This window comes from Scophthalmus maximus, chromosome 17, assembly GCF_022379125.1.
Source record: "Scophthalmus maximus strain ysfricsl-2021 chromosome 17, ASM2237912v1, whole genome shotgun sequence".
Taxonomy (NCBI): domain Eukaryota; kingdom Metazoa; phylum Chordata; class Actinopteri; order Pleuronectiformes; family Scophthalmidae; genus Scophthalmus; species Scophthalmus maximus.
Genome location: NC_061531.1, coordinates 11,935,945 through 11,962,600, shown reverse-complemented (window position 1 = coordinate 11,962,600; position 26,656 = coordinate 11,935,945). Strand labels below are relative to the sequence as shown.

Sequence of the window (26,656 nt, the reverse complement as noted above, 5' to 3'; positions counted from 1 at the left end):
GCAGCAACACCTTGCAAAATTGTTTTAGACACCTGTGTATTTCTCTGAGGAAAAGCTTTTAAAAGCTCAAAGAATAATTTAACATGTATTTTGCAGAACTCAGTAGACCAACATGTCCAACCTCATTTGAACAGCAGCCAATTAAATTTACTGTGAGGGTTTAATCGGCGTCACTTTGGAAAACTGTTTAGAGGAATGAGCACTGAGAAGAATTCCGCAAACGTCTCACCGGTCTCTCCTCGCAGCTCGAGCTCACAGTACAGATCTTAGACCAGGAGGCTAATATGAACAGGTGGTATTCAGCGCAAAGGCTAACACTGCTCACTTCAATTCAATTTATTCTAGAATTCTTTTTTATGAAACTAAATATGAATGTAAATAAGAAAGACCAAGACAAATATCAAGAAAAGTATCTTTTATTTAAAAAAAAAAAAGGGCCAGCGAATGGGTTAGCTGTGCATGTGAATGAAACTCTAGTTAATAGAACAACAATAATTTTCACAGCCTCTTCTTAAAATTATACACCAGAATAATATACAAGACACAGTTCTGTGGACAAACCTCGGAGCACGATGCCCTGTATGATTCTCATACAGCATCTCACAGAACATTACAAACGGAGACTGTGAGGAATGATGTCAAATTAAGGATATAATCAAATTAAGGATATAATCAGGAGCGGGTTAACTGTGGGACTCTGGTGTGGATTGCTGATTGTGTACTGCCGGAAGTTAGTTAATAATTCAATTTCACACTGAAATACTGACAATAAGCATTAGAAGGCACAAAAACGTTTCGCGCCAGACTGCAGCAGTGAGTTGGCACTTGATGGTTGAGATAAATATGGGCAAATACTCACACACACGCACACAATTTCCTCTTTAAACCCCTAATCTGCTTTAGATATGGATAAAGGTCAAAGATAATATTCAGTGAAAAGTTGTTGTATCACTCTATGTTATATCATGGGATATGTATCTCCTCCCCGAGGAAATGGCTCTCACCTAGAGATGCACTCTATCTCCCTGACACGCACACACATGGATGCGTGTATGTACACATATGCGTGTGTTGACCATCCGCATATGCACAGGGTCCAGCTGACATGTCACTCAGAGTATGTGGTGTTATTTTACCCCCATTTCCTTTAACCCTAGTTCATGACTAATCGCAATTTGCCAAGCATAGCTGTCAGACACCTGTTCTGTCCTGTGCAAGTCTGTTGGTCCTGCTGTTTTCTTGCAATTGGGAATGGAGACAGGAAAGGGTGGAAACTGGACAGGAAATTGGTCTTTAACGGAATGATACCAAATGCACTGAGCTTGTACTGTCCTTCACTTCATTGACTTTGTTTTCAGTAAAAGCCAAACAGTACTGTAAATAACCAAACCCACGTTACATGTGTTTAACTACTTAAGAACAAAAAAAATAAACCAATAATGCATGAACATAAATACATATAAGACTTTTATGCCAAAATGACACTGTAAGATTCACATGAGCCATTTAGTTAAGACAAATCCACTAATGCAAATGGCAAAATGTGCTGCGATATAGCTCTGGCCATTAATGTAAATTTGACTGCAAATTTACATAATTGGTCCCGTGTATATATTCTCCAATGTATCGGCTTCTCCATCTGCTTTCGCAACAGAACTGGGCCAAAAAACGTTTCTCTCCTACACAACTCGGTGGCAGGCCTTTGCTTTACCTCAAGTGTGCGCACACGTGCAATCTTAAACTGGAACGACGAGGGGCGTACAGGATGTGGGCGTAGGCGACATGTCCTCATGGAGGAGTTTGGCTCACCAACAACACAATTTGTCTTTGTAAAAAGTCTTAAGTGTGTTTTCATCGCAACAATATAACTTTGTATAAAATCAGCAGGCACTTTTTTTTTCTTCATTTGTTTCACGTTCAAATGGTCACAGGTAACCTACTAACACCCCCCCCCCCCCCCCCCCCCCCCCCCCGTCCTTCATTAGTAGTGCATCAATCTGAATGAGTCTCTGGTGCGAACTGACTGGTTTCTTGTCCCCTTAAGGTCGAGACAGCGTGGTGTAGACGGGCTGGTCCCAGTTGGAGGTGGTGGGGCTGTGGGCAGGAGCCATGGACAGACTGTTGAGGATCGGGCTGCCGTAGGGCCGTCTGGATGAGTGGAAGTACGGGTACTGGTAGAGGCTTGAAGGGTAGCCAGAGTAAGGGTTGTAATAGTTGGAGCTCTGGAGGTCAGTATAGTCACACTGGGTGCTGGAGAAAGAAGCTGCGGCCGACGTGGCCGATGTGACACAGGCCTGGCTACTGTAGGAGCCGTAATCAGAGTGCGAGGGTGACCCGTGGGAGTGCTCGCTGTAGTGACTGGGGCTCAGTTGCTCTGTTTTAATATGGAGTCGGTGCTGGCCCACTTCGCCGGCAGTGGAAGAGGAGGACATTGCGCTCTTGCGACTCCATGCTGACCCATTGACGCCTGTGTGGCTGTACGGGGAAGTGTAAGAGCTGCTGGGTGCCGGAGCCTGCCCGTGGCCATGGTCTGAGGACATGGTGGAGGAGCCTGAGGTGTGCCCGTTGAGCGGGAGGTACTGGTCAAACTCGTGTACGTCAAAGGTCTCCATATTGCTGATGACATCGGTGCTGAGCTCCGAAATATCTACGTTGCTGAAGTCAATGTTTTGCCTGCCGCTGTCAACGAGGCGACGGCCTTCGTGTTTCAGATCCTGCTTCGCCCCGTGGTGCAGATCTGTTTTGGGAGTAGTGGGCGGTGTGGGGGGACCGTGGGGCTGCCCTGAGGAGAAAGCATCAGAAATAAATCATGTTAATTACTCCAAACACACACAAATGTTAACCATTTAAACAAGTTAAAGAGTTATAAAACTCCCAAACTAATTGTTTGATTAAAAAATAAAAATAAAAAAAATAAAAATAGTTTTAAATGTGACAACACACCTGCATGTTCAGGGTGGTGGTGCCCGTCAGTCATCCCTGCCAATCCTCCAATCCCTGGTTCGGCTTTGTACATGTGATGTGCCAGTTCTGCTCCCGAGTCCGAGTCGCTCTGGCCAGGTTTCACATTCTTCCGTCGGCGAGGCTGGTACTTGTAGTCTGGATGATCTTTCTTGTGCTGAACCCGGAGCCTTTCTGCTTCATCTACAAACGGCCTCTTTTCGCTCTCTGACAGCAAGCTGTGGTAAAAAAAAAAAATGAAATGCATAAAACATTCAAATGTATTCAGTCAAAATAAACTGAAATTAAAATAAGTCATTCTTAGATGGCCTATGTGACTTTAGAGCTTTTTATTCATTATCAATGTCTCGGGGGGGGGGAAATGGCAATTTGTCTTTCTAGATTTCTTCTATATTATTTAAACCAAAATTAATGAAAATGAATACGTGCTTATACATTAATGTTATTTATTAAATATGAAATGATATTTATTTATGTGTTAAATCATGTTAATTTACACCACCTCTACTTGCATTTAATGTTTCCTTACCGCCACAATTTCCCCAGCGTCTTGCTCAGTTCGGCGTTGTGCAGGTGAGGGTACTGATCCGCCAGCTTCCTGCGGGCCGCCTGCGCCCAGACCATGAACGCGTTCATGGGTCTCTTGACGTGGGGCTTGTTCTTCAGGGATCCGTTCCCCCTCACGGGCATTGGTACCAGGGACCAGTCGTATCCTTTGAGCACCTGCGAGACGGCGTCCCGTATGCAAGCTGGGAACCGGTCGTCGTCCTCGGAGTCCAGTTTCTTGCCCAGGCTGGAAAGCAGCGACCCTTGGCCGTCGGATCCCGTCGGTGAGGACGGCGCGTCGGAGTCGGACTCGTCCTGAGACATGGAGCTGTTTGTGCCCGATGGACTGCAGGGCTGGTCGCTGCCACACTTTTCATGCTCCTCTGTCATTTTTAACATTTTCGTTTTGTGTGATCTTCGATAAAAATCCGAAAACAATGTTAGTGTCAATAAAAAGCAGTAAATCAGACGAAACCACCGAATTCACGCGCGCAACAGTGTCCAGTGCGCTTTTTACGCACGGTGCGCTGCCGTAAATCCCGTAAACAGTTTCAGTCAGTTGGAGTCCACTGTTTTCCTTCTACCTTCCCGTTTGTTGGTCTTCGTTGTTGGTGTTTTCATAGGCTGTCATGAGAGGTGCGGTCGTGAAAGTTGTGGTCCACACTATGAGCTGGGGAGCTACACGTTGCAGCAACTTGAGTTGGAGTTTTAAAATCGTCACTCCACCTCCGCCTGGGATTGGCTGGAACAAATCACCACTTTCCCCCCATTGGTTCAGCTTTTAATATTGGGCTTAATTATTATAATGGTTTACTTTTCTTTCTTTTTTTTCCATGGGTGACTTTTTATTCAAGTTCTTCACGTTGTGTGACAAAACACATGTAGGATTCTGGCACAATTTTCCAAAGCTCTAATATTCATTACATCTGGAGATGTAATGAATATTACTTATATAAAAGAAAAAAACTTTAGGGTTTTTATTCTATTTTATTAATGATGCAGATGTTAACGTCTTAAAATAACAATAAGTAAAAATAACAAAATATGAAAAGGTATCAAATGGTATTATTCAATGTCTGTAAACCTGCATATGCAAAGGGAATTAAGCTACAGTTTTACATATATATATATATTTAAGAAAACGGACAATAGTGTATTATAAACAGACAAAATCATACACTTCAGTTATTAATTTAGTCTTATGTCATTTATGTTAGGTCTGACAAATTTGAGTGTCACAGAAACACCTATCTTCCTATAATAAAAAGAATGTCACGGTGATTTTAGGTGACTTTAATAATGGTTATTTGACTCTCCATAGCTGCATATATTCAAATCTTTCCTCTTTGTGTGTATTTCAGTGAAGAACTGAATCTGAATTTTTTTTTTTTTAAGATCATGACTCTAACTCAGTCTCACTCCTGAACCAACTCCTGACAAAAAGCTGTTGAGGAAAAAAGCCTTTCATAATTATTCCAAAATTAGAAGAGGAAGTGAATTTTGTCCCCAGCAGCATGTGTGCGATCTATAAGTCACCATCAGTGAAGCAGGGTTTTATGACAACCAACGATATAAAGTGCAGAGGAGATAAGAGGCTACATTGAATCACTGCCTTTGTTACTGGTGTCTTTGTGTTGATGTATTGTGGGATGTTTTTATCGCCGGCCCTCCCGTGAAAATGCAAGGTGTGTTTGTGCTGGATGGCAGTTTTCTTTGCGCGACGTGTGCTGCATGTGCCAGAGGGAAGAAGAGAGTTCCTTCATGTGGAAACAATAGAAACTCAGCGTTGTACATAGAGGATAGACATTTCTGCAAAAGACGTAATGGTTTGCACAGTAAGGTAAGATGTTTGCATGTTTGTTCTTTGATTTAACACAAAGGAAAAAGAAGGGTTTGAAATCATATTTAGCTTGGACTGTCTCTCATTTCTCTATAATGCAACACAAATGTTTTATTTAAATCTTATACCTCTGTCAGAATGTTGGTCAGTCTTGTCTTCCTTTCTTGCAGCTGCTGTCAGTGTGTGTGGGTGTGTGTACACGAAGTGTGGCTTCATTGTGGTTCTGTTCCACACATGGATAAGTATTTACTGTACATGTATGTGTACAGCATACGCATTTGAGTCTCAGATATGTGGAATTGTAGATCTTCCCGTCAGTGCCCAAACATGAGCATGTGTGAACTTACTGTATTTATCAACATTTCAAAAAAGGGAAATATAAGACTTCTTAGACATATTACATGTCTATCTCATTGACTTTCAGAGCAATCCACCTGTTGCCAGTCCTGACATGAAGCTACTGTATACTGCCATTCTTGACAATGAACTGGATTGCGAATTTAAGCTTCCATTAACACTTAATAATTCATCATTTTGCTGTAACACGCAAGACATAATTCCTGTCACTTATACATAAACTAATTAGATTTTCTGATCCTCTTGATATTCCCCCTGGGTTTGCAAATAAATCTCTCTCTGTTTGTGTCACATGTAAACTGGAAATCCCTGCTCTTAATCACTATTGAATCAAATGTTCCTGGCCCAAATCCTGCTCTCCCCACCAAATTTCACGGAAATCATTTTGTCAGGGTTGAGGCATCCTGCCGCCAGACAAACAAACCCAATCAATATGAATCAAACCAGTGTTTCATATAGTTTGAAAAGTGCTACAATTCCAACATGAGTGACGGCTGTTGTCAAGTCCTTCTATGACTCTGAGACGCTCTTGGTTTCTGCGTAGAGAGAGAAAAAGACAGACATAAAAAGACTCCAGCCTTCCCCCTTCATGCCTCCCTGTATTGTGGCGAGAAACTCTGGCCAGAGTTTGTGGGCTCTGGGCTGATTAGAAAAGGAAGGAGCAACGGAGGAGAGGTAACCACGCATGAACCCTAAGTGTCCCAAAGAATGAAGGAAGGTTTTCATTTTCCTATTTTTACAACGTGCATCTCTAAGGAAGGAACCGGGTAAAGATTTTCAGATTTCTTCAGGACCTTAACATAGCATGTTAGCTCTTTGTTCCTGCTCCCTAGTCACTTCTTCCCCGCATGTAAATTATACTCCCTGGCTTCAAATGTGCATACGAAATGAAATTACACAGTCACCCACAGGAATCTTGCCCCCTTTGGTCTCTGCTTCTGTGTTTTAATACACTTAGGCACATTTCTTCACTCTAGCAAAGTTATTTGAAGGCATGTCTTCGGCAGTCAAATTGGCATAAATTGCCACAACATTGATGTTTTAGAACGATACGAGGGTCCATAAGGTTGATAAAACACAATACAAGACAATAACTTAAATACAAGTTGCGACGCGTCCTGTGAAATATTGCATGCACATCATATATTTAATATTCAAATCCCACATTTAGGTGCATGACATAGAACTTCTGCACCGCAGGACTCCTGATAGAATTAATGCAAAACTTTCCACATGAAAAACAACTGTGGAAAGCCTTGTCTATTGTCACCACGGTGTCCTAACCCGACCAGCGGGCCTTCATTCTGTTAAATAATCTCAGTGATTGCACACTGAGTCAGTGTAAACTTGGTGAACTGTGGAGACTGGCATGCCCTGCCTCTCACCCAGACAATCCCGACCACTGCCTGACCACATGTGGAACAAGCTCCTGGGCTGCTAACAAGCCATATTTCTCCCCTGTACCACATGAACCAGACCACATCTATCTTTGGTTTCACACACTCAGATAGAAGGTAATTAGCGCAGGATTTACAGTTGCAGCAATTACATCTGGAAGGCAAGAGTGCTGGTTACAGTGACTGTACAGTATGAATTTAAAAAGCCCCACTATGAAAGTCGTTGCCTGGATCCGAAACGTGTATTTTACAGCCCTGGTAGAGTGATAGGACCCGGTATTGTTAAATCTTTCGGTTTGTTTCAGTGGATTTTCCAGTCAGGTTCACACTCGCACATTAAAGCGAACTCTCGGTGATGGATGTACCTCCTCCTCCACTCTGTTCCATCTCTACTCATCCCACCTCCTCTGGAACGTGGATGGTGGATGTTATCCATTTTGGTCTGTGGCCAAATGTATTTTCCAGGTTGTCTACTTAGTGAGGTCGTGGACCCGGGGATGTTTGACTGCGCTGGTTCTAATCACGATCCAACCCCCATGACAGCTGCTCTGTGTTAGGACCTCCCATTGACCCCTGACCCCACACTATCCTAAATTCATTCTATTAAAACACCATAATGAGGGGTTTACTGGACCAATTGCAGGTTTTATTTAAACCTATTAGTAGACGTAGAGATGTGGAGGGGAGGGGTTGCACGGTGAGGAGAGAAGGAAGGGACTATTGAGTAGATTGAAGGCGGAGTGTTTGAGACTGAAGGAAACAATTAGTCCAAAACGTCTCAGGGTGTGTTTGGCCTTCGGCCACATTCATTTTTAATGTCAGGAGTATAAAAAGAGCTCAAGTGTTTCCAGATTATTTGCTGTGTTTTCTCCCTGACATATAATTGTTTTTCGAGGCAGCGGTTTTTCCTACGATAGTTCTATATGTTCATATGAATTAGGCGTTATGCACAGAGTGGAACTCTGGAAGCTGTTGTAGTAGCAGCTTTGGAAAAAATTGTTTCCCCTCAGCTTCTCTGTAAATCTTTGATCCTCAAACTGTCAGTACGTATCTTGGTGCAGTAACGTTCACGCAAGTGCAAGGATACTTCATGTGTAAATTTTCAGCGTGTGATGGTTTGTTGACACAAAGTGCCTGTTTGAAAGTTGCCTAAAACTTTATCGGACTATCAGAGAGCAGAGCACAATAGTTCCATTCAATCCTTCATGTGCGGTGGAAATATGGTTGTTTTCTTCTGGCACGACAGCGTAAATGCTAAGATGTTCAACAGGGACGACACTTCCCATGGTGAATCTTCTCTGCGACTTGTCCCAGGAGGAGTGTGTGTGTATGTGGGTTCTTTTTTTTTTTTCCTTTTTGTTTTTTTTTACACTTTCTGATCTACACCCCACTCTTTCCATCTTTCTTCCCTCTCATCTTCACGGCATATGTTCTGAATAAAACTTGCGGTGTGCTCAGTCTTCCACATTGTCTACTTTTTCATCCTTGATTCTCATAAATCATCTCCCCAATTTGCCTGTGAATTAGATGGTGTGGGACATGTAGACATTTAGGACAGGGCTCAGGGGCGGCGAGAGTACAGAGAGCCCACCCTTTGACTTTACGGGAAATGGGAGGCTCCTCCACAAAAGCAAGACTATTTAGAGGATTTGTTTGGCTGTGGGGACTTTGCCTCACAGCACTAAGCTCACTGTGGTGGATTGTTTTTATTTACAGATAATTAAAACAAGAATAAAAAAAAGCCATTTGCACTGTTTTATGTGCCTTTTACGAGCACAAGGACTGTGCATGTGCGTGCACACGTTCACAAGTTTGCACAGACAGTGTGTATGCAGCAAGTCGGTGCGGTGCACACAGACCGGCACAGCGTGAAACCTAAATCTCTTGTGTACTATTCATATATCACAGGATAATTTATAAGCTATTAAAATGATGATTGGTGAAGTGGATCAAATTCTCCAATTAGACTTTCAGTGCACCAGCCAAGACTTTCAATGTTTATGAGCGGCAGTTAGTCTGTCTGTCTCCAGCCTGTCTGTAACCTCGAAAAGAAACACTGCACTGAGAAACACATCAGCACACCTGCTGCTAACCACATGAAGAAAGTTGTTGTGATCATCTGAATGCGCATTGTAATATTTTATGTGCTATTACAGCTATGATATTGTTTCCATGGGTTCATGTGGGTTATTTATACTGCATAACTGAAAACTGGTTAGTGCTTTATCATTTGATCAAAGGGTAATCGCCCGTGGGATGGTTGTAAAGAATATTGCCTCACTTTTGTACATTTTGCAACATATGCAAATTTACAGCATCTCTGTTATAGATTAAGTATTAATCATTTTGTTTATTGGTAAAAGGGGGGCGGGGGGGCGGGGATGAGTGTTTAAGCTGCAGACACTACATCTGAAGCGGACCTTTAAACTTCCATCAGTGTTTTCATCACCTAGCAGGAAAAACAGCATTGCAACATTATCCAGAGATTAGCTCCCCGCAACATCAACTAGGTTGTTTTGGGAAGTTAGCACGCTCCTCCACCTTCTGCTGGGTATGAATTTTATTTTTGAACATTTTGTGTTGCTCTCAGATTCTTGTGAAAGTTATGTGGGGGGGGGGGTTCACTTTTGCAGACAGGCTGGTGTCGCGTGAACGAACTCAGATCAGTTGCCGTTGGTGAAGTTCAGAGTGTTTAACCTCTACTGACTGGTGACTCTGTTCAGCTCTGAGGACTATCAGTGCTCAGGTGAAATTACATATCGACTATATATATATACACACACACACACACACACACACACGCATACATTTGAAATTAATTAAGGAAGATAATAATTACCCATTGATTACTTTTCTATGGGAAACGTGCAAGTAATTCATACATTTTTTGAAGTTAGTGCTTGTCATTGAGATAACCAGCAGCACCAACAGTGACACAGTACATTTCAAAAGCACCGTTAAGTTGCTGACTCTTCTTTGTCTCTCGCATCCTGACACGTTTTGATCAATGGGAGGTTGCCCTGTTCTGGCGTGACTTGATATGTCATTCCTCCGTGTGGGTTGACATGCGTCATCCATAGCATGCTGTATGGTTTCTCTGCCAACTCTCACACAGACATCAGTGGACTCGGGTGGGGAAAGAGGGAAGCACTTGATAACCGTTTCCATTGGTTGTTAGAAGAGTATTTCCTGGTACAGTATTCACTTCACTATTTCCAACTGTTTGCCTGACGGGTGGAGACATGCAAAGCAGCGGAGACAAAAGTTTGTCTTGTGTTGAAGCTTTCAGGTACTAGCTTATAAATGTATTTGTTCATCAAGATTCAAGCTGTTTATTTGTGTTGAGTTTGTTGAGTTGTTGTGGGAAGATTTGGCCACAGCTGTTTGGTTGTGCGCAGCTACAGGTCCCATGGTGTGGGAGTGCAAGGTCACCAAGGTCACTTCCTGTTCCCTTTAAAGAGGTGCAGGGCTCTAGCCCGGGACAAAAGAGTACACGGAAGTACTTGTGTGGCACGAGAGATATAATGGGTCTTTTCAGCGGACCACAAAGTGTGACCCTTTCATTCACAGAGGAATTTAACTTTCCCTAGAAGTCGGTTGTTTTGGGATGTTAGCACGCTCCTCCACCTTCTGCAGTGTATGAATTTTAGTTTTGAACATTTTGTGTCGCTCTCAGATTCTCGTGAAAGTTATGTGTGTGTGTGGGGGGGGGGGGGGGGGGGGGGGGGGGTTGGTTCTGCATGAACGAACTCAGATCAGTTGGTGAAGTTCAGAGTGTTTAACCTCTACTGACTGGTGACTCTGTTCAGCTCTGAGGACTATCAGTGCTCAGGTGAAATTACATATCGGCTGAAGATGCTCGAGTCAATCATCGAATCGACAACATTTGATTCCGCTCACCGCACTCACCTTGGGGGGTGTGTGTGTCAGTGTGTGCGTGTGTGTTCTCTATGCTTGTTTTAGTTAAGTTGCCTCCAACTTCACCGTTTTACTAAACATTTTCAATTCAGTTGTTCTGCTTGTTTTAGCTAAATTAGGGGAATGTTAGAAGCACAACCGCCTCCCTCTTGTGTCTACTAATGGCAGCCACTAGGACAGATTTAACTACATTTAACAGACAATATAAATCTACTGAGCCATAGGGTCCCTCATTTAAAAAAAAAAAAAAAAGATCCACTCTCCTGTTTGGTTTTTGCGGATTAATTCATCATTTATAATTTGAAAACGATATGACTCTCATGATGACTCTCTAAAGCCAGACTACATACATCTAACAGCAAAAGAACGGCACGCTGTTAATTGGAGAAATTGTTTATATACCGTGTTTATATGTATATGAGCACTGGCATGTGCAGCATAGATCACTTTTAGTAGCCCACATACGACTCCACGTGCTTTTGGATAAAATGACACAGAATTTAATCAGAACCAATGACCCCGCCCCCATCCCCCACCCAACTGCCCAATTTTTGGCTCCATGGGTGCATTTATGGCCCCAAACTCAGGTATATATATTTATGACGGCAGTAAAGTGGCCTGCTGTAGTTAATCTCCTAATGACGTCTCCTTTTCTCTGCCACCAGTGAGTCTGGGTTCGGGCCACAGGGACTGATCGCTGGAGACAGAGTTGGGGGGGAGCAGGGTCTTGTTTTGTTTTGTGGATGCAAACTTTAGAGATCTGGGTTTGTTGCCACAAGACTACTGTTCGACAGAGCCTTGCTTTTTCTGTTGCATTGCCTGAAGTTTCAAATGACATGTGTGACATGGCATATTCCAGAGGCGTGAAAGTGCCAGGGGGAGATTTCACTGATGTGAAACAAACAGGCCACACTTCTCCACTCTTGTCACTCTCTGTCTGCCAGGCAGCTTGTTGCCTCCTCTTTTGTCTCTTTTAAGGCATTAATTTGCAAAGATGCTTTGCATACACCTTTTAAGCATCCGGTTTATTCACTTTTGCAAACATACTCCATATGTGCACAGGTGTGAGTGTATGACAATTTGTGTGTGCGTATGGGAGGATTTATTTAATTACCAAAAAAATTTGCACTTCATGTAACTTTACTTAAAGATACAGTAGCCTATGATCTGCCCTTATAACTGTTGCACGCCAAACAGAAATGTTACCGCCCTTTTCCTCTTTCTGTCTCCACTGTCCATCTTCCCTCCTCCTTCCTCTCTCCTCTCCTGGTTGCAGTTGTATTTGTGCGCCTTGGGAAGATTACAAAGAGGTGCTTTGTGAGGGGATGCAGCTGCTGAAATCCGACTAGATCCAGCTGAAGAGAGAAGGGAGCAGGTGGGTCAACAACGCTACCCTGCCGTTCCCAGAATATCAGGCTGCAGAGCTGTGCCTCCCTCCCCCACCCACACACACACACACACACGCACGCACACACACCGAAGCACACAAACACACATCCTCAGAGTTGCCCTACCTCATCAGAGCACACACGGAAAACAAACATTATAACATGTCAAACTAAGACACAGTTACACCCACAAAACGGCAATACAGCCATATGCACATGTCAAACGACTGCCTCAGTGGTGATACGGCCCACTCAAACAAGTGCGCATGACTGGAATCATTCATACGGCGGGAGGATGTTGGCAGGAAGTTAGAAAAGTAACAAAAATAATAAAATAACACAAACATAGCCTTGAGCACTGCCTCGCTTTGTCTTTCGAACGATACCAAAGTTGTGGCTTTGTCATCTCGTTTTTCTGATTTCAATAAGAGCAGTAGTGCAGTAAGTGCTGCAGAAAGCAGGGCAAGATCCTGTCAGCTTTGGGAAGTTCAGATGTTAACAGGTCAGCGTGCTGCCAAAATGCTGGATTTCTGGTCATCGGTAAGACGACCCTCATCCGGCTTTGGGCAGCTCAGAAAGAGGTGGCAGGAGACGGAGAGGGGAGAGGAATGAAAGAAAGGAGAGGAAGTCATGCAGGAGGGCGTTCTTGCTCTTGTTGACTTGGATCACGTGTTGAGCCGTCCCCTCTGCGGAGGACATGATGCTGACTCAAGGTGACAAGGTGCAAACATGCAGATTTACAGAACTAAATTGCTAATCCCCCCCAAAAAAGGCAACCAGAGTCTGTAGACAAACTGTAAAGTTGAAGTAGAACAATTAAAAAAAAAATCAATGTTCCCACTTTGCTTTCTCATCTCAATCTTCACCCTTAATCATCTCCAGCTCCAAACAAGCTGGGGGTTTTCTCATATGATGAAAAGGCCAAATGAAATATGTAGGATTTTTAAAAAAAATATTAACTTTGCATGTGTTTTCTCTCTGCCGTCATGTCCCATAACCAAGCTTTTTGATAATCAAAGTGAATTTGCAAATGGGATGCGAAGGACTTGAGTAATATGGATAACAATGGGCTTTGTGAACTATTCTTCAGCTTTTTAAAATTATGATTCTGTTACTCTCTGTATCCTTAATGAGAGTTTTGACGCACGTCCTTCCCTCCCCCACACCTCAGTATACGCCTCATGTGCAATAACTCAGCCACATCGATAATAAGTCCGTCTGTCGCTCGCTGAAAATGCTCGAATGCCATTTCATACACACCATGCCCTACGGGGCCTTACCATGAAAGAGGCTACTGTGTCACACACTTAATATTCCTGCCTTGAGATACTTGCAGACGTCCCTATCACTAGAACGGATCCTGCGTAACAGAAAGTCACTATTGATTCGGACTATGTTTTCTCTCATCCTCAAACAAAAAACCAGCCACCGCCATCAGTGTTTCCTCAGGAACTTATGATTCGTCTGATCATCTGTATGTAAAACTACACGGATTATAATTTTTTTCCCCAGCTATCTTGTCTCTGTTGACCACTGGTATGTAAATATAAGACCCCGGTACTCATTTTCCATCTAACAGATTCTTCACTGTCTAACTTCCTCTGGCAACATGTTAACCGAATCATCCATCTGTCACTACTGAATGACTTCAAGTCATAGGTCAGTGGTCATCTGCCATCCATGTGGCTGTAGCTTTGTCGAGACACCGAGTTCAGTGACATGATATCAGTTCCATCGCAGCTCTGTCACTCGCCCCCCCGCAGGCTTCTCTCAGACGGGCTCACTGCCTCTCGCACCAGACGGGAAAACGTGGCTCCCACTCCTCATGCAGCGCTCCAGGTTATTATTCATTTTCTGTCACCCAGGGTTCGTGTGATATCTCGTAAAAACAACACATTCTGGGTCACTCTGGGTTCCTCTCTTGCTCAAATTACAGTTTGTGTGGAAGTGTAAGAGAGATCATCATCAGGAGGTGGATCTCTAAATACTGACTTCCAGCCATCTGGAGCTCCATCGCTCCACATGTTTTGGAGTGTTGAAAGTTGCAAGAACGTGTCACTGGTCTATATCAAATCAGAAAATATTTCATCAACTCTGCGCTCACTCGTGGGCGTGTGGATGTTATTGTTTGAGTGGTTTTCCTTTTTTCTCTTTTCTTGTGGCCAATTACACTCTCATCACTGTCATTTAAATTCATTTACATCAGTTTATTTGTCATGTTAAATTTGTTTAAGCCCTGCAATCTGCGTCCAACCCACGTCTTAGTCTGACAAAATGAAGCCATATGCTGTTGATTTGGCACTGAGCAGATGCTTCCAGCTTTGCGCTGCATCATCTTAACTGACTCTGGGCAACTGCAGAAGATGCCCCACCTCTCACCTCCCCTATATCTTCACTGCGAGAGTAATGGTCTCCACATTGCCTCGTGAAGCATCAAGCCTGATTGTTGCCATTCTTACATCTGCTTCCTGGAACAGCGGCAGAGAAGTCAGTCTCCAAAGAGCTCCCAGTGGAGTGTGGGGCATGTGTGCTCGCATATGAGGCGCGAGCTTGAGACGGGGGGCTTGCCGGCGTGGTTTATTTTCAAAGGGTTTTGCTGAGGATGTGTTGAGAGGGTGAGGAGTTGAGAGAGCGCTCTGGTTTGGGTTTCACCTCCCCGGGACACAGCTGAGGGTAAGGGTTAGGAGCCGGGGGAGGGGGTGTTTAGACAACAACAATACAAATAAGATGGAATATCAAGTTATTATATATATATATTCTGTGTATTCTGTATTTGTGTGTGTGCATGGAGAGAGTGAGAGACCATCACAAAGTTTTACCTTTTACATAATATTGTGTTCCTATCATAGTTACAGGAAATTGTTACCTGATTCTTATTCATCTTTTTATGTGATCGTGAACACGTCAATGGTGTGTGAGAGAAGAAAAAAATGCAAACAGCCAAACTGAACTCCAGCAAAACAGGGAAGTAAAGCATTGGTGTCAGCCCCAACAAACTGTCATATCTGCACCGTTCATTTCCCTATTTTTCAGCAGTCACACTAACATGTGGGCTACTTTGCATTGAAAGAAGGCACCAAGCTGAACCGGACACATTTGGTTATTCAAACCTACCACTCTCTCTTTTCTAGCCTTCATCACTTTACAGCCACAGCGAGTTTTTCCGCTGTGACAGCAAATTGTATGGGAAGTTTTCAATGCAAAATAAGATGCAAAAGTGAGAATTTGCATCCACAGCACAGTTTCAGCTGGGACAGCGCAGATCTGGACACAATTCAACACGGTGGCGTTTGAGCAATTCGAGGTGCCACGCGTCGAGCTAAAGTGAAGCATTTCCTCTCCACATAGTTCTGAGCATATTGTTTTCGTGAGGAAATGTATGTTGTAGCAGAATGTAGGATCAGAGCGTCATTCTGAATGCAGTTTCTGGTGGGAAAAAGAGTTACGCTTGAAATATATTTGAGGAGCATTTACTGACTTGTGTTCATGCAGAACAATATGGGGACCAGATTTTAGATCAACTTAAAGTTGCTCAATTCTTTACATTAAATTCGTCAGAGACCTGCAAATATGCAGTCATCTGTCTTTGTCAAACTTTATCATTACTCCATAAATAATACTGTCCATCTGAAAGTGTACTGCAGGCTTGTTAAACAGATTTGGATGATGTTTCCTTCTGTTTTGCACTTTCTTCTTGTCATCAGTCGAAGCTCAGCACTATTATTCTTTCTGGTTACAATCGCTATGACTATTTTAATTTCTTAACACCCACCTCGCCAGTTAGAAATACTACATTGTACCGTACATCTAGATACAAATACGAAAGCAGACAAGACGACATGTCTGGATTTCTTTTCTCTTTTTCTTTTTTTTTTTTTTTCAATTCTTATGGCTTGTCCCTGCATTTGCTGCAATGTGTTTCCTGCCAAACACAGAGGCTGCCATGCCGCTGCTGCTGGTGTTTTTTCGATCAGCCTGGTGTGGACCTGGGAAGCGGAGCATGTGCCACAGTGAAATTCAGGTGCCAAGAGTATAATTTTCTTTAAGTGCTTACAACTGTAAAAACCAAAGTTGATTTCCCTGAGACTGAAAGTAATTACAGCCCATTCAAATTGTAGAAAAAGACAAAGCAGCAAGTTTTTTAGTTTTTGCAGAACTCAAAAAAACATTATGCGGTCTGTCTAATATCTGTTGTATTTGAATGTTTTTCCTTTCAAGTTGGTAATTTATATTGGCCATGTGCGATTCCTCTGGAGGAAATGCCACGGACTGTGGTTAACCCCAAAAAATATAAATTGTGGAAGATGTATTGGGCTGTCATATCAAACCTAATATACAAAATCATCATCTGGAATGAAATGGACAGTAATAGCTGGTCTCAAACATCTGTCTGTTACCTAATTATCCTTCCACCTACAATAACTGTAATATTTTGATAGACATGCTTATCAGCTTGTATGACTGAAAGCCAAGATGTTGGTTTGTCTTCACAGAAAGACAGTCTTGGCTGAGGGATGTGTCCTGTGTGTGTGTGTGTGTGTGTGTGTGTGTGTGTGTGTGTGTGTGTGCGTGTGTGTGCGTGTGCGTGTGCTTTCGGGGGGGGGCAGCTTGTGAGCGTGACGATGCACCTGTCAGAGAGGAAGGCCTTGCTAATCGCTGTAAGCTGGCCGCAGAGTGAACATGTGTGCTGGGGAGACCCTGAGGGGAGGAGGGCACGCCTGACCTAAATTGCTTCAGTTAAAAAAAAAAAGAAAAAAAAGACTACGTGGACGGAGAATTCCCCAGATCATTCCCCCACCTTCTCGCTGCTGCTCTCAACGCTCCTTGGGTCTTCCCCTTTCCCTCACACTCCTCTCATCTTCGGACAACAGAGTGTTTTCCTTGTTAAATCATCTGGCTTTCGACGGAGTGACTGCATCCTCGCTCGTATTTGCTGACTCATCCCTTGTTTGAAACCCGCCTTCTTGGGAATATCTGGCCTGCCATTGGCTCCCCCAGGTCTGATAGAGTGGAGACTTTCCCTCTCTCTCTTTCTTGTCTTTCCCTCTATGTTGACTCATTCATGGGAAAAGCAAATCAGCCCTCCGCCGAGATTGCAGAGAATACACTCTCCGGTTCTGTTGACGAAGGGTGAGGTTCCTCTTCTCCCTCACCTCTCGAGGCAGGACCACACAGTGCGTGTGAAAATCTGGCCCGCAGACACACCTCGGTTTCCGCGTGCAAGAAATCCTACATGCAGTACATGTTTTCCCACAACGAATGATTTCACACCACAGTTCGGAGATGCACCGTCATCCTCTCTGTGTTGCAGGAGCAGTGACTCAGGGTTACTTGTGTTTTTTGCACAACTCTGGAAACAGGTAATAATATAATGTGGTCGGCTGTGGCGCAGTCTAAACAACTGAGAGTAAACAGAGGAGTTGTCTGTAGTTCAGCAGCTCTGGCATGTTGCTCTCTCAGCCTGCCAAGTCGAGGGAAAGTTTTCAATTAACATCAGATGCGAAAGTCTCAACTGTACCTGAATTTCTGCCTATTTTTGTGAACCGTGGTTCATTTCAGTTCTGCATATTTTTTCGATTTATTGTCGGTTCCTGGAGGACTCCAATTTTGTATTGCTTTCAGTTTGGCCGGTCAGGCAGGCATCTGATTTAGTCAGTTCCCTTTTGTGTTTGCTTGTGTCTTGGGTGCCTAATTGCATTTGGCCGCCGCTTCCGAATGCTTTGTGTTTGTCAGTAATCATTCGAATTGACCACTGCGACATTCCTTGAGAAGTCAAACCCCTCGATTTCATTGCACTAATGCCTCCACAGTTTCCACATTGTTCATTTCCTTCTGAGTGCTCTGACTCCTACAGCAGCCTAATTTGTGCTGTATGCCAAATAATTGTCCTCCAATATTTCAAGTCAAACTAAGAATCCTACTTATTTTTTTATTTATTTTTATGCCTTAACGTAAAGTCCCCATGACACAATCTGAGAGCGATTAGTGTCTGGAATACACTTCCACTTCAGATCTCCTTTCTCTGAAAGCGCGCGGGGCTCAAGTGTAATGGAGCTGGTAAAACGACGAATGGGGATACTAGGCATGAGAAACGTCATCAAATACAGTTTCATATCAGGTTTTAGACACCATATAGGTTGAACCTCTTACAGCGGCCGAGTTGTCGTACAAACTGTGCGGCCATTACAGAGAAGCGGTGTTTCATTTTCATTCGCTGCTCGCCAAATGGACTTTTTGTTCATGGTGCTCACAAGTTAACACTTTTTACTCGAAATCTGAAAAAAAACGTGAACTTTCGCGGTGACTAATCCTTCCGAAAAGGCCATCAAGTGGTGTTTTGCGTCCCTGGAGTATCGTCGGTAAACAGCCTTTTCAACAGATCCTTCCTAAATATTGGAAGCTGCACCGGACATTAAACATGCAGAGAAGTGTCTGCTGTCTACAGCTTGTCAATGTGCTTCCACTTATATCCACCACCTCCTCCTCCTCCTTCTTTCTCTCTTGTCTGTCTCTCCTCTATTCCTTCTCGCTCTGCCTCTCCCTCCGGGTAAGAGTTTGAAGTGGCGTTTCTTGAGCTTTGCTGCCTCAAACGGGCTGGTTTTGTTGTGTCTGGGCCTGGGCTGGCCCCGGAGGCCGAGCTGAAACCTGATGTGACGATGCGGTCGCCACACCACAGGACGAGGTTTGTGCGATCCTCTTAGTGGCTGCTGGCTGCATTACTCAGGACAATGAGGACAATGGCTTCCCATCATGGGAGGATGGCTCATTGCCCTCCACTTCACATTTTTGTCTAAATCAACCTAAAATAGAGCTTACTCTTATTTACTAAGATTTTAATTTGTTGTAGTGACAAAATGAGATAGTAATGACAATTACTTAAACAGGACAGTGACCAAACAGTATTAACACCTGGAAACGCTTGGGGCATGAAAGTTGTCTGTTGCCTCTTTCATAACTTTCATAATAATAACATCAGTTGTCCCACTTACTTCAAGTCACATTTTCCTTTTGGTTCATGTGGATTTCGACGCAGGAGCTGGTGTGAGACATTTCTGTCGAGTGTTTTGATATATTTTTCGCTGTGGAAAAAAAAAAATATCAAGCTGTCAATTTGACAAACTCTTTACTGCCACATTTCAAGTCATACAGAGTGTTTGATACTCAAAAGATAGATTTGGGGATAAAGTATCACATTGACAGCATATGAAGCTGACAAACTGTGCTGCTTACCAGCTGCTGCTGCTACTGTAGCTTACTCTACCTGTCAGACCTCAAATGCTACACACACACACACACACACACACACACACCCACACAATACTGTGGGTCCCCTGGCCTGGCTGGGCAGTGGGTAGCTTGTAACCCAAGTGTTTTATTAGCAACTGGTCCAACACAGCTAATTGCTTCCTGAGGGAGCTGCCTCCCTCCGCTCCATGACTGATTAACGGCCCGCATTACGTGTCTCGACAACCTTGACAATCTTTTTTTTTTTTTTATGGTCACAAAACTTTTTATTACACTGCACGGTCACAAATCTCCAGTGTAAATCTCGACCAATTCATTTCATTGTGAAGCAGTTAAAGCGTTCTGATACTTTCTTTTTCGTGGCAATTAATGTTTAATCATATGATTTAATGATTATTTTAAATTACGTTTTTGAATACTGACCTGCATAATTTGCTACATGTCATTCTCATTCTCAGATTTTCCAACAATATTTTTTACAGCAGAAATTAGGAGATTCTCAGTTTGTTTTCTGGCATTACTTTATCCTCAATGTTCAAATAATGATAATGTATTAGTGCATCACATTATATCAAAAGGGCAAAATGCCAATTTCATTACATCTTCAGATTTTAATATTCTTTTTCATGATTGGTTCGTTTCTTGTTTTACAAACCAATCTGGTTCATTCAGATTCAATAGAAACAGTTTTCCGGTCTTAGTCGGATCCGCTGCTTATTCCTCTCACAGGCCTTTTATCTTGCCGAATTTAATTGTCTTCTAACTGTAAAACCACTTGTTCGAGCCTGTAAGTTTCAACACATTTTTGCCGTCTTCTTATCTCCCGTGTGTGTGGGTTTATGCGTGGGTTGACTCGTCACATCCATGCAACACACATGATGTAAGCGTATAATAACAGACTAAAACCAGGCATCATCTGGTTTTTGACCTGTTAACTCCCAAAAGTAACATAATGAATACATGATAAGTGGGTGGACATCAGCTATGTGGCTGCTGAGAATTTCCCTTTTTGTTTGTTTATTTTCTCTTTTGGTGCAGATATGTATATATATAACTCTGCTTTTCATCCTCTCCTCAAAACGTTGTTCTTGAAAATTTTAATTACAAATTCTGAATCTCTGTGCTAAAAAAAGCGGTTGCCGGTTTTTTGGACTCCTCCGGTCTCATGTGTGTCTTTGATGATGCCATTGGGAGCGATGAGCAGATGGGTTTCAAAAGGCTGCTTTCCTCAAACAGGATATAGATGATGTTTAGGCATGATGCCCTCTGGACCAGGGATCAAATGGTGTTCTTCAACCCCCCACTGCTCCCTCCTTCTCTACAGGGTGCGGTCCGGACGGACGGCCTGAGGAAGAGGAGGTGTTCCTCAAGTGTGTTTCAAGGTCACATTGTCACACGTGCTGCAGCCTCATCACTTCCTGTGAATCATCTGGATATCGTTATATCTCCCATTCATTTATACATCTCTGATCATTTTGGCTTTGGCACCTAAATCAGTCTTTTTCTGTCACTCCGCACCTTATTTTGACCCCTGGAAAGAGCGCTCTGTCACAGTCGCATATTCAACAGCAACAGGGCCCTGAAACCATGTTCAGTCAAATTGCGGATACAAAATGCATATTTCTGGTTTGGGCTTGGAATAATCCCTTGTGCCTTTTTGTCAGAAGTCCAAAATCCACGTCAAGTACAGAAATACATTATTGACATGGATTGGTTTTGCATCGTTTCTTTTCGACATTTTCCTTCCAGAAATGTGTCAAAATCGGGGACGTCTTGTCCCAGGGGCGACTCGTCTGATTGATCTGTCCTCCGCAGTGCACTCACATGTGTTTCAGCGTATCGTGCAGCTGTTCTTGAATGGAAGACAACAGCACTCGAATTGGCATTGACATCACGGGACAGGCGAGATGACTCCGTTGGTTCGGAGGGGATCTTCTGCCCGACGTGGTGGGGACCGAGTGGGCAAAGCGGCTGCAACGTGATCGATCGGAGCGCTGCAGGGTCGAATGGAGGAGGGGTCATTTTCGCATTAGCAGAATCACATTTTGAGAAAGATGCAGCATTCCAGGACCTCTTTATTTGATTAGCTATAATGTCATAAATGCAAGAATGTACTCTGATAAATGGCAAAAGTAGCTGAGGAATTAGTTATTCCCGTCAGCAAATACCCACGCTAGCTTGCCCTCCCCGTCCCCGTCCCACGGGCCACATTGCCTCCTCAATCTGCAATATGGAGCACAATTATACTAATTTCTTTCAATTGCATTAGCGAGGGCCTGGAGAAAAGAAAGGCCGTCTTTCTAAGCAGGAACCTTGACTATGCAGTCAGCCTCGCTGCACCTCAGAGGGCAAGTTTAGAGGGAGGCAACATGACCCCTGCTCACCCCTCCTCCTCATTTGCCTGCACTCCCCTCTCCTCCTTCGTTCCCTCCAGCCCTTGTCCCTCTTTTCTCATTCCACATTTTCCTCCCACACCAATGGCTTCATCTGAAGCAAACTGAAACTTACAGAGAGCTTGGAAAGTTTCAGGTCCTTTTGTGTTTTGGGGGTTTTTCATCTTTTTCGTTTGAGGAAGAGACATGACTGTACATTTTCTGGATTCTGTTTATACGTCACGTGGCTTTCGAACACCTCTTCAAACTTGTGCTGAACCAGTCTTGCACTTCTAACTCCATCATCCATAAAATCAGTTCAACATCTATCTGCTCTGTCAAGTTAATAGCTTCTTCTTAAATACAGCATCCTGTAACCTGTAATCCTAACAAAATGTAAGAAATAACAACAGCACAGATGTGGGATTTTTCTGGATTTACTTTCATTACTTGCCCCAGTTTGGGATAGTTTGAGTACTGGATATATTCAGTAATAATATACATAATATAATAAGCGCTAAAAGCCCAGTATAGATTAATTTTACAGTTTTTTCCAATAATATGGATTGTTCTTTAGTTGCTGTTTCATTTGCCTGACAATGTTTGGCAAACAACATTTCTATGATAAAATATATACACCATCTCCTGAGAATATGACCCTAAAGAATTTCTCTGTCTGTTTCCTCCCCAAGTAGAAACAGTCCTACATGACCAGGTCACATCAGACCGGGAACACAGCCTCCGTTATGAAAGACACCATTGTCCTGTGTGGCTCGCCAACATGAAAATGAATAAATCAAAGGGGAGACATCAAGAGTTGAGCAGAGGAAGGGTTGGAGGGAACGGAGACTATCTGACATCTGCATTTTTAAACTGGGCATTGAGCTCGGCAGGAATGTTGTTATCATCTATCCTCAACTGCTGCTGTGGTGGAGAATTTTGCATTCAATTAAAACATAATCCAACCTCAGATCAGATCTATACATCCTCTCTGCAAATCATCATCATCATCATTTCTCAAACATATCTCTGCTCATCTATTTATCATCTGGTTTTTTGTAGAACTTTTTTTTAAAGCATTACTTACCTTTAATTTTCAGTTTTATGCAAAAATTTTGATGATCACTTTCATGAGAAGAGAAAATGTCTCTTGATCAGTTGAACTTTGCTTGTGGAAATTAATGGAATGGAGTTTAAAACCTAGCTAAGGCTCACATCAAGCTTGTCTCTACCAGTCTGTTATGATCAATCACATGCATCGCCCTGGATTGTTGAGCCAGCTATTTAAGCTTCCATATCAGGCTGTTGAAATGATGCATGTACGATTCGGTTTCTGTTGAAAAAATTCCCAGAAACAGCATTCTAAATTGACTGTTCACATAATAGTTAAATTAGCATACACATTTAGTTTGGTTTATGTATTAGTACTGCAACTTAAAATAGATGGTTTCATTGGATAAAACTGATAAGACATGGATTCATTCTTTAAAATCCAGGACTATTATAATAATCAGTATCCAACCAGCACAAAATAATCTTTAAGTTTCTTATGGTTACATTTACAGCACTTGGCTAATCTTATGGAGAGATGATATTTTAAAATGGAAGTTGGCAGTGACTTGAGACACAGCATGTTAATTCAAATTAACCACAATATGTCCCTAACCCTAACCACAGTGATTCCTAACAACAGACAGGACTCGGCATGAAAAGTCGGTCTCTGGTGTCAAAGTTCTGCACTTTGCAGTCCCACCATCCGCCTCGTCACCTTCCTGTGACTCTGCTGTGTTACATAAATGTAGCGTTTCAAGAAAAACGTTTCAAGAAAACATTGGCTCTGAAAACTGATCCAGGCAACAATTTTTCCTTCGCAACCTCAACATAATTGGGAAGACAATTTATACATTCTTTTTAGAGACAGGATTGTTGCCCAGGGAAATGAGATGACTGGAACACTATGAAAGAAGTTTGCAAGTATAGGGACACAGATTCTGTGACTTTAGAGCACTGTATAATATGTCAAGTTTCAAATCAAGTCCAGAGGCAAGTCCGAGTCTTAAACTTTTCTTTTCAAAACGTAGAAAAGTATTTAATTGTCTGTCTGCTGCTGTGTGCGCTGCTGTGCATATGTCTTTCCAACTCGAGCAAGTGGATCGGCTGCTATTGGGTTGATTCAAAGAGAGTCATTTTTTTGTAACTTTGATTTTTATCTTTTGTGTCACTGTAAGCAAAGTCACAAGTCATTTGTGTTAAAGTCAAGGTCAAGTCTGAAGACCACACTTTAGTCATTATTGTTTCGCTTGTTGCAGATGATTCGTTGATGCTTCCACTTCATAGTACTGTGACCTTTCTCATCGGGCGATGACAATATTGACAGGCCAGTTACCTGTCCTATACCGAATCTGCTGCGGGGCCAATCAGGGAGCCAGTCAGCGTCTGCCTGACCTCTGCGGTCTCACAGCCCGTGTCACAGCCAGTGTAGACTGGTCTACTGCTGGATCCCAGTTAACAGCAAGACAGCAGCTGTCTTTCTGATTCAGTTCAACACAGTGGCACTTTGCTGCTGCCTCCCATCCCAGGTGTGTGTGTGTGTGTGTGTGTGTGTGTGTGTGTGTGTGTGTCTGTGTGTGTGTGTGTGTGTGTGTGTGTGTGTGTCTGTGCATAAATGGCATCAGCACAATGGTCGCCCTGTGTGACCCTTTGCATCTGTGTCCACCCAGACAAGCTCCACTGTCCCACTTGCCGCTGTGGTCCTCTCTTCAGTGTTGACAGCACACTACAGGTGCCCAACACATCTGGCACTTCACACAACCAAACACACACACACACACACACACACACACACACACACACACACACACACACACACACACACACAAATTGACTGAGGCACTGATTAGTTAGGAATTAAGATAAAGGTATCACAAGGAATACACTAACATAATCAACAGGAACATAATTAATTGCCTTCATGGCTACTTTGAGAAGTGAGAGAAGTTAAGTGACTTTTTTTTCTTTTTGAGCAACAAATGAGTTCATTATTTGACCAGGCCACAAGTTCATGACCAGAGCTCTAGTCATTAAAGAAGGTCTGTGTCTGGGGTGGGATTCTGAACAGTCATCACACTGTTTTTTCATCTAACACCAACCCCCCCCCCCCCCCCCCCCCAAACATCTTTCAGTACCAAACACATCCTGCACATAGTCAATGCTCTGTCCCATAGCAACCTCTGTTTTCCAACTCTGGACAAGCAAAAAAAAAGTTTGGTTGAAAGGAGCCATTTATAGATGTTTTTGTAAGCTGAAGGAACATTTGTAATTCATTTGGTAACTTCTGAAACACAGTGCCACCAGTTGCAGTCGTTCACTGGCGCTTCAGTCTGCATCTTCCCGTTGAACCCAGTTCAGCTGCATATTGAAAACATGAGCAATTTACTGCGCATGGAGGATAAAACGAAACTCCCGCCCAGCCCAGATATGTGCGAGGCTACATGCAAATGGCCCTAACTCATGTCATTTAGTGTCTTGGTTCGAGCAAGCAAAGCAACTGTGAGATCATCAGCCTTGTTTTGCCCTGCTGGCCGAGCAGAGGCATAGTGTGCAAATGCAGGCCAGGGATTAACAAGTGCACTTCCTCCTCCACCTGACTGGATATTTACATGGTCGTCTGAGGAAGAACTATAGTCGGTGCTGACTGTCACACAGATCAGTCAGCAAAGCTTGTTGCATGTTAAATCTCCTCCTCATAACCTGTGACATTGTGTGTGTGTGTGTGTGTGTGTGTGTGTGTGTGTGTGTGTGTGTGTGTGTGTTTGTGTGCGTGTGTGTGTGTGTGTGTGTGTGTGTGTGTGTGTTATTGCAGCTCTAGTTCTGGAAGGTCAGGTCACAGGACATGACAGTTGGTCAGTGGAGAGCAGCCTCGGGGCTAGTGCAAGAGCCCCCCCGCCGCACGCCTACCTCTCTCTCTGGGTGGCCTGTGTTTACGAGATCCAGGAGCAGGTCATCACTCTGCCAGAACACGACTGCTGCAAGGGGACTGTTACTGGGCCAGCCCTGGAGGAGCGACTAGGAATTTTTTTCCTCGCTGTGTGTGCCTCTGCGTGTCTGTACATGTGTGTGTGCACGCTTGCTTCTGTGTTTGTGTGTGTGTGTGTGTGTTTGTGTGTGTGCTGATTCGGACTTCCTGTGTGCAGCGGTGCGGGGGAGCAGAGATGGGGGTGAGATGACCCTCGACCCTGACCAAATGTCCTGGTCTTCAGGCTGATCACCCACACTTCCGCCTGCAAGGCCTCTGCTGCTCTCTGCTCCTCTCTCCGGGCCTGAGAAATCTCCCAGCTCATCAGTACTCTAGTCACATTGCAACATCCCCCTCATCGTCATCACCACCATCATCATGATCTCCGTTTTTATTTGGCATGTGTGTTAGGCTCCGTAACTTCAGAGGCCTAACACACTGGAGAATGTTTTTTTAAGTTTTTTATGTTGGTTTGCTATTGGCCGTGATAATGCTCAACGATTGCATGAAAACACAAATATATGCCAGATGTGATACATGTGATTCATGTATATTAGAGATGACTACAGTGTAAACAGGCAAAGCTTCCCTTCTGACAAACTGTGTCAATAAAAGGA

At 43.4% G+C, this 26,656-nt stretch overlaps 1 protein-coding gene across 1 annotated transcript; it reads right to left on the bottom strand.

Annotated features, from left to right (window-relative positions):
• Window positions 1-400: 400 nt before the first annotated feature.
• On the bottom strand, window positions 401-4,187 carry LOC118288433 (transcription factor Sox-8). Its single transcript, XM_035614518.2, has 3 exons — window positions 3,491-4,187; window positions 2,944-3,179; window positions 401-2,782 (listed from the first exon to the last, which is right to left on the bottom strand). Exons 1-3 carry the CDS (start codon window positions 3,904-3,906, stop codon window positions 2,040-2,042), a joined length of 1,395 nt encoding a protein of 464 aa, XP_035470411.1. The 5' UTR covers window positions 3,907-4,187; the 3' UTR covers window positions 401-2,039.
• Between the last annotated feature and the right edge of the window lie 22,469 nt (window positions 4,188-26,656).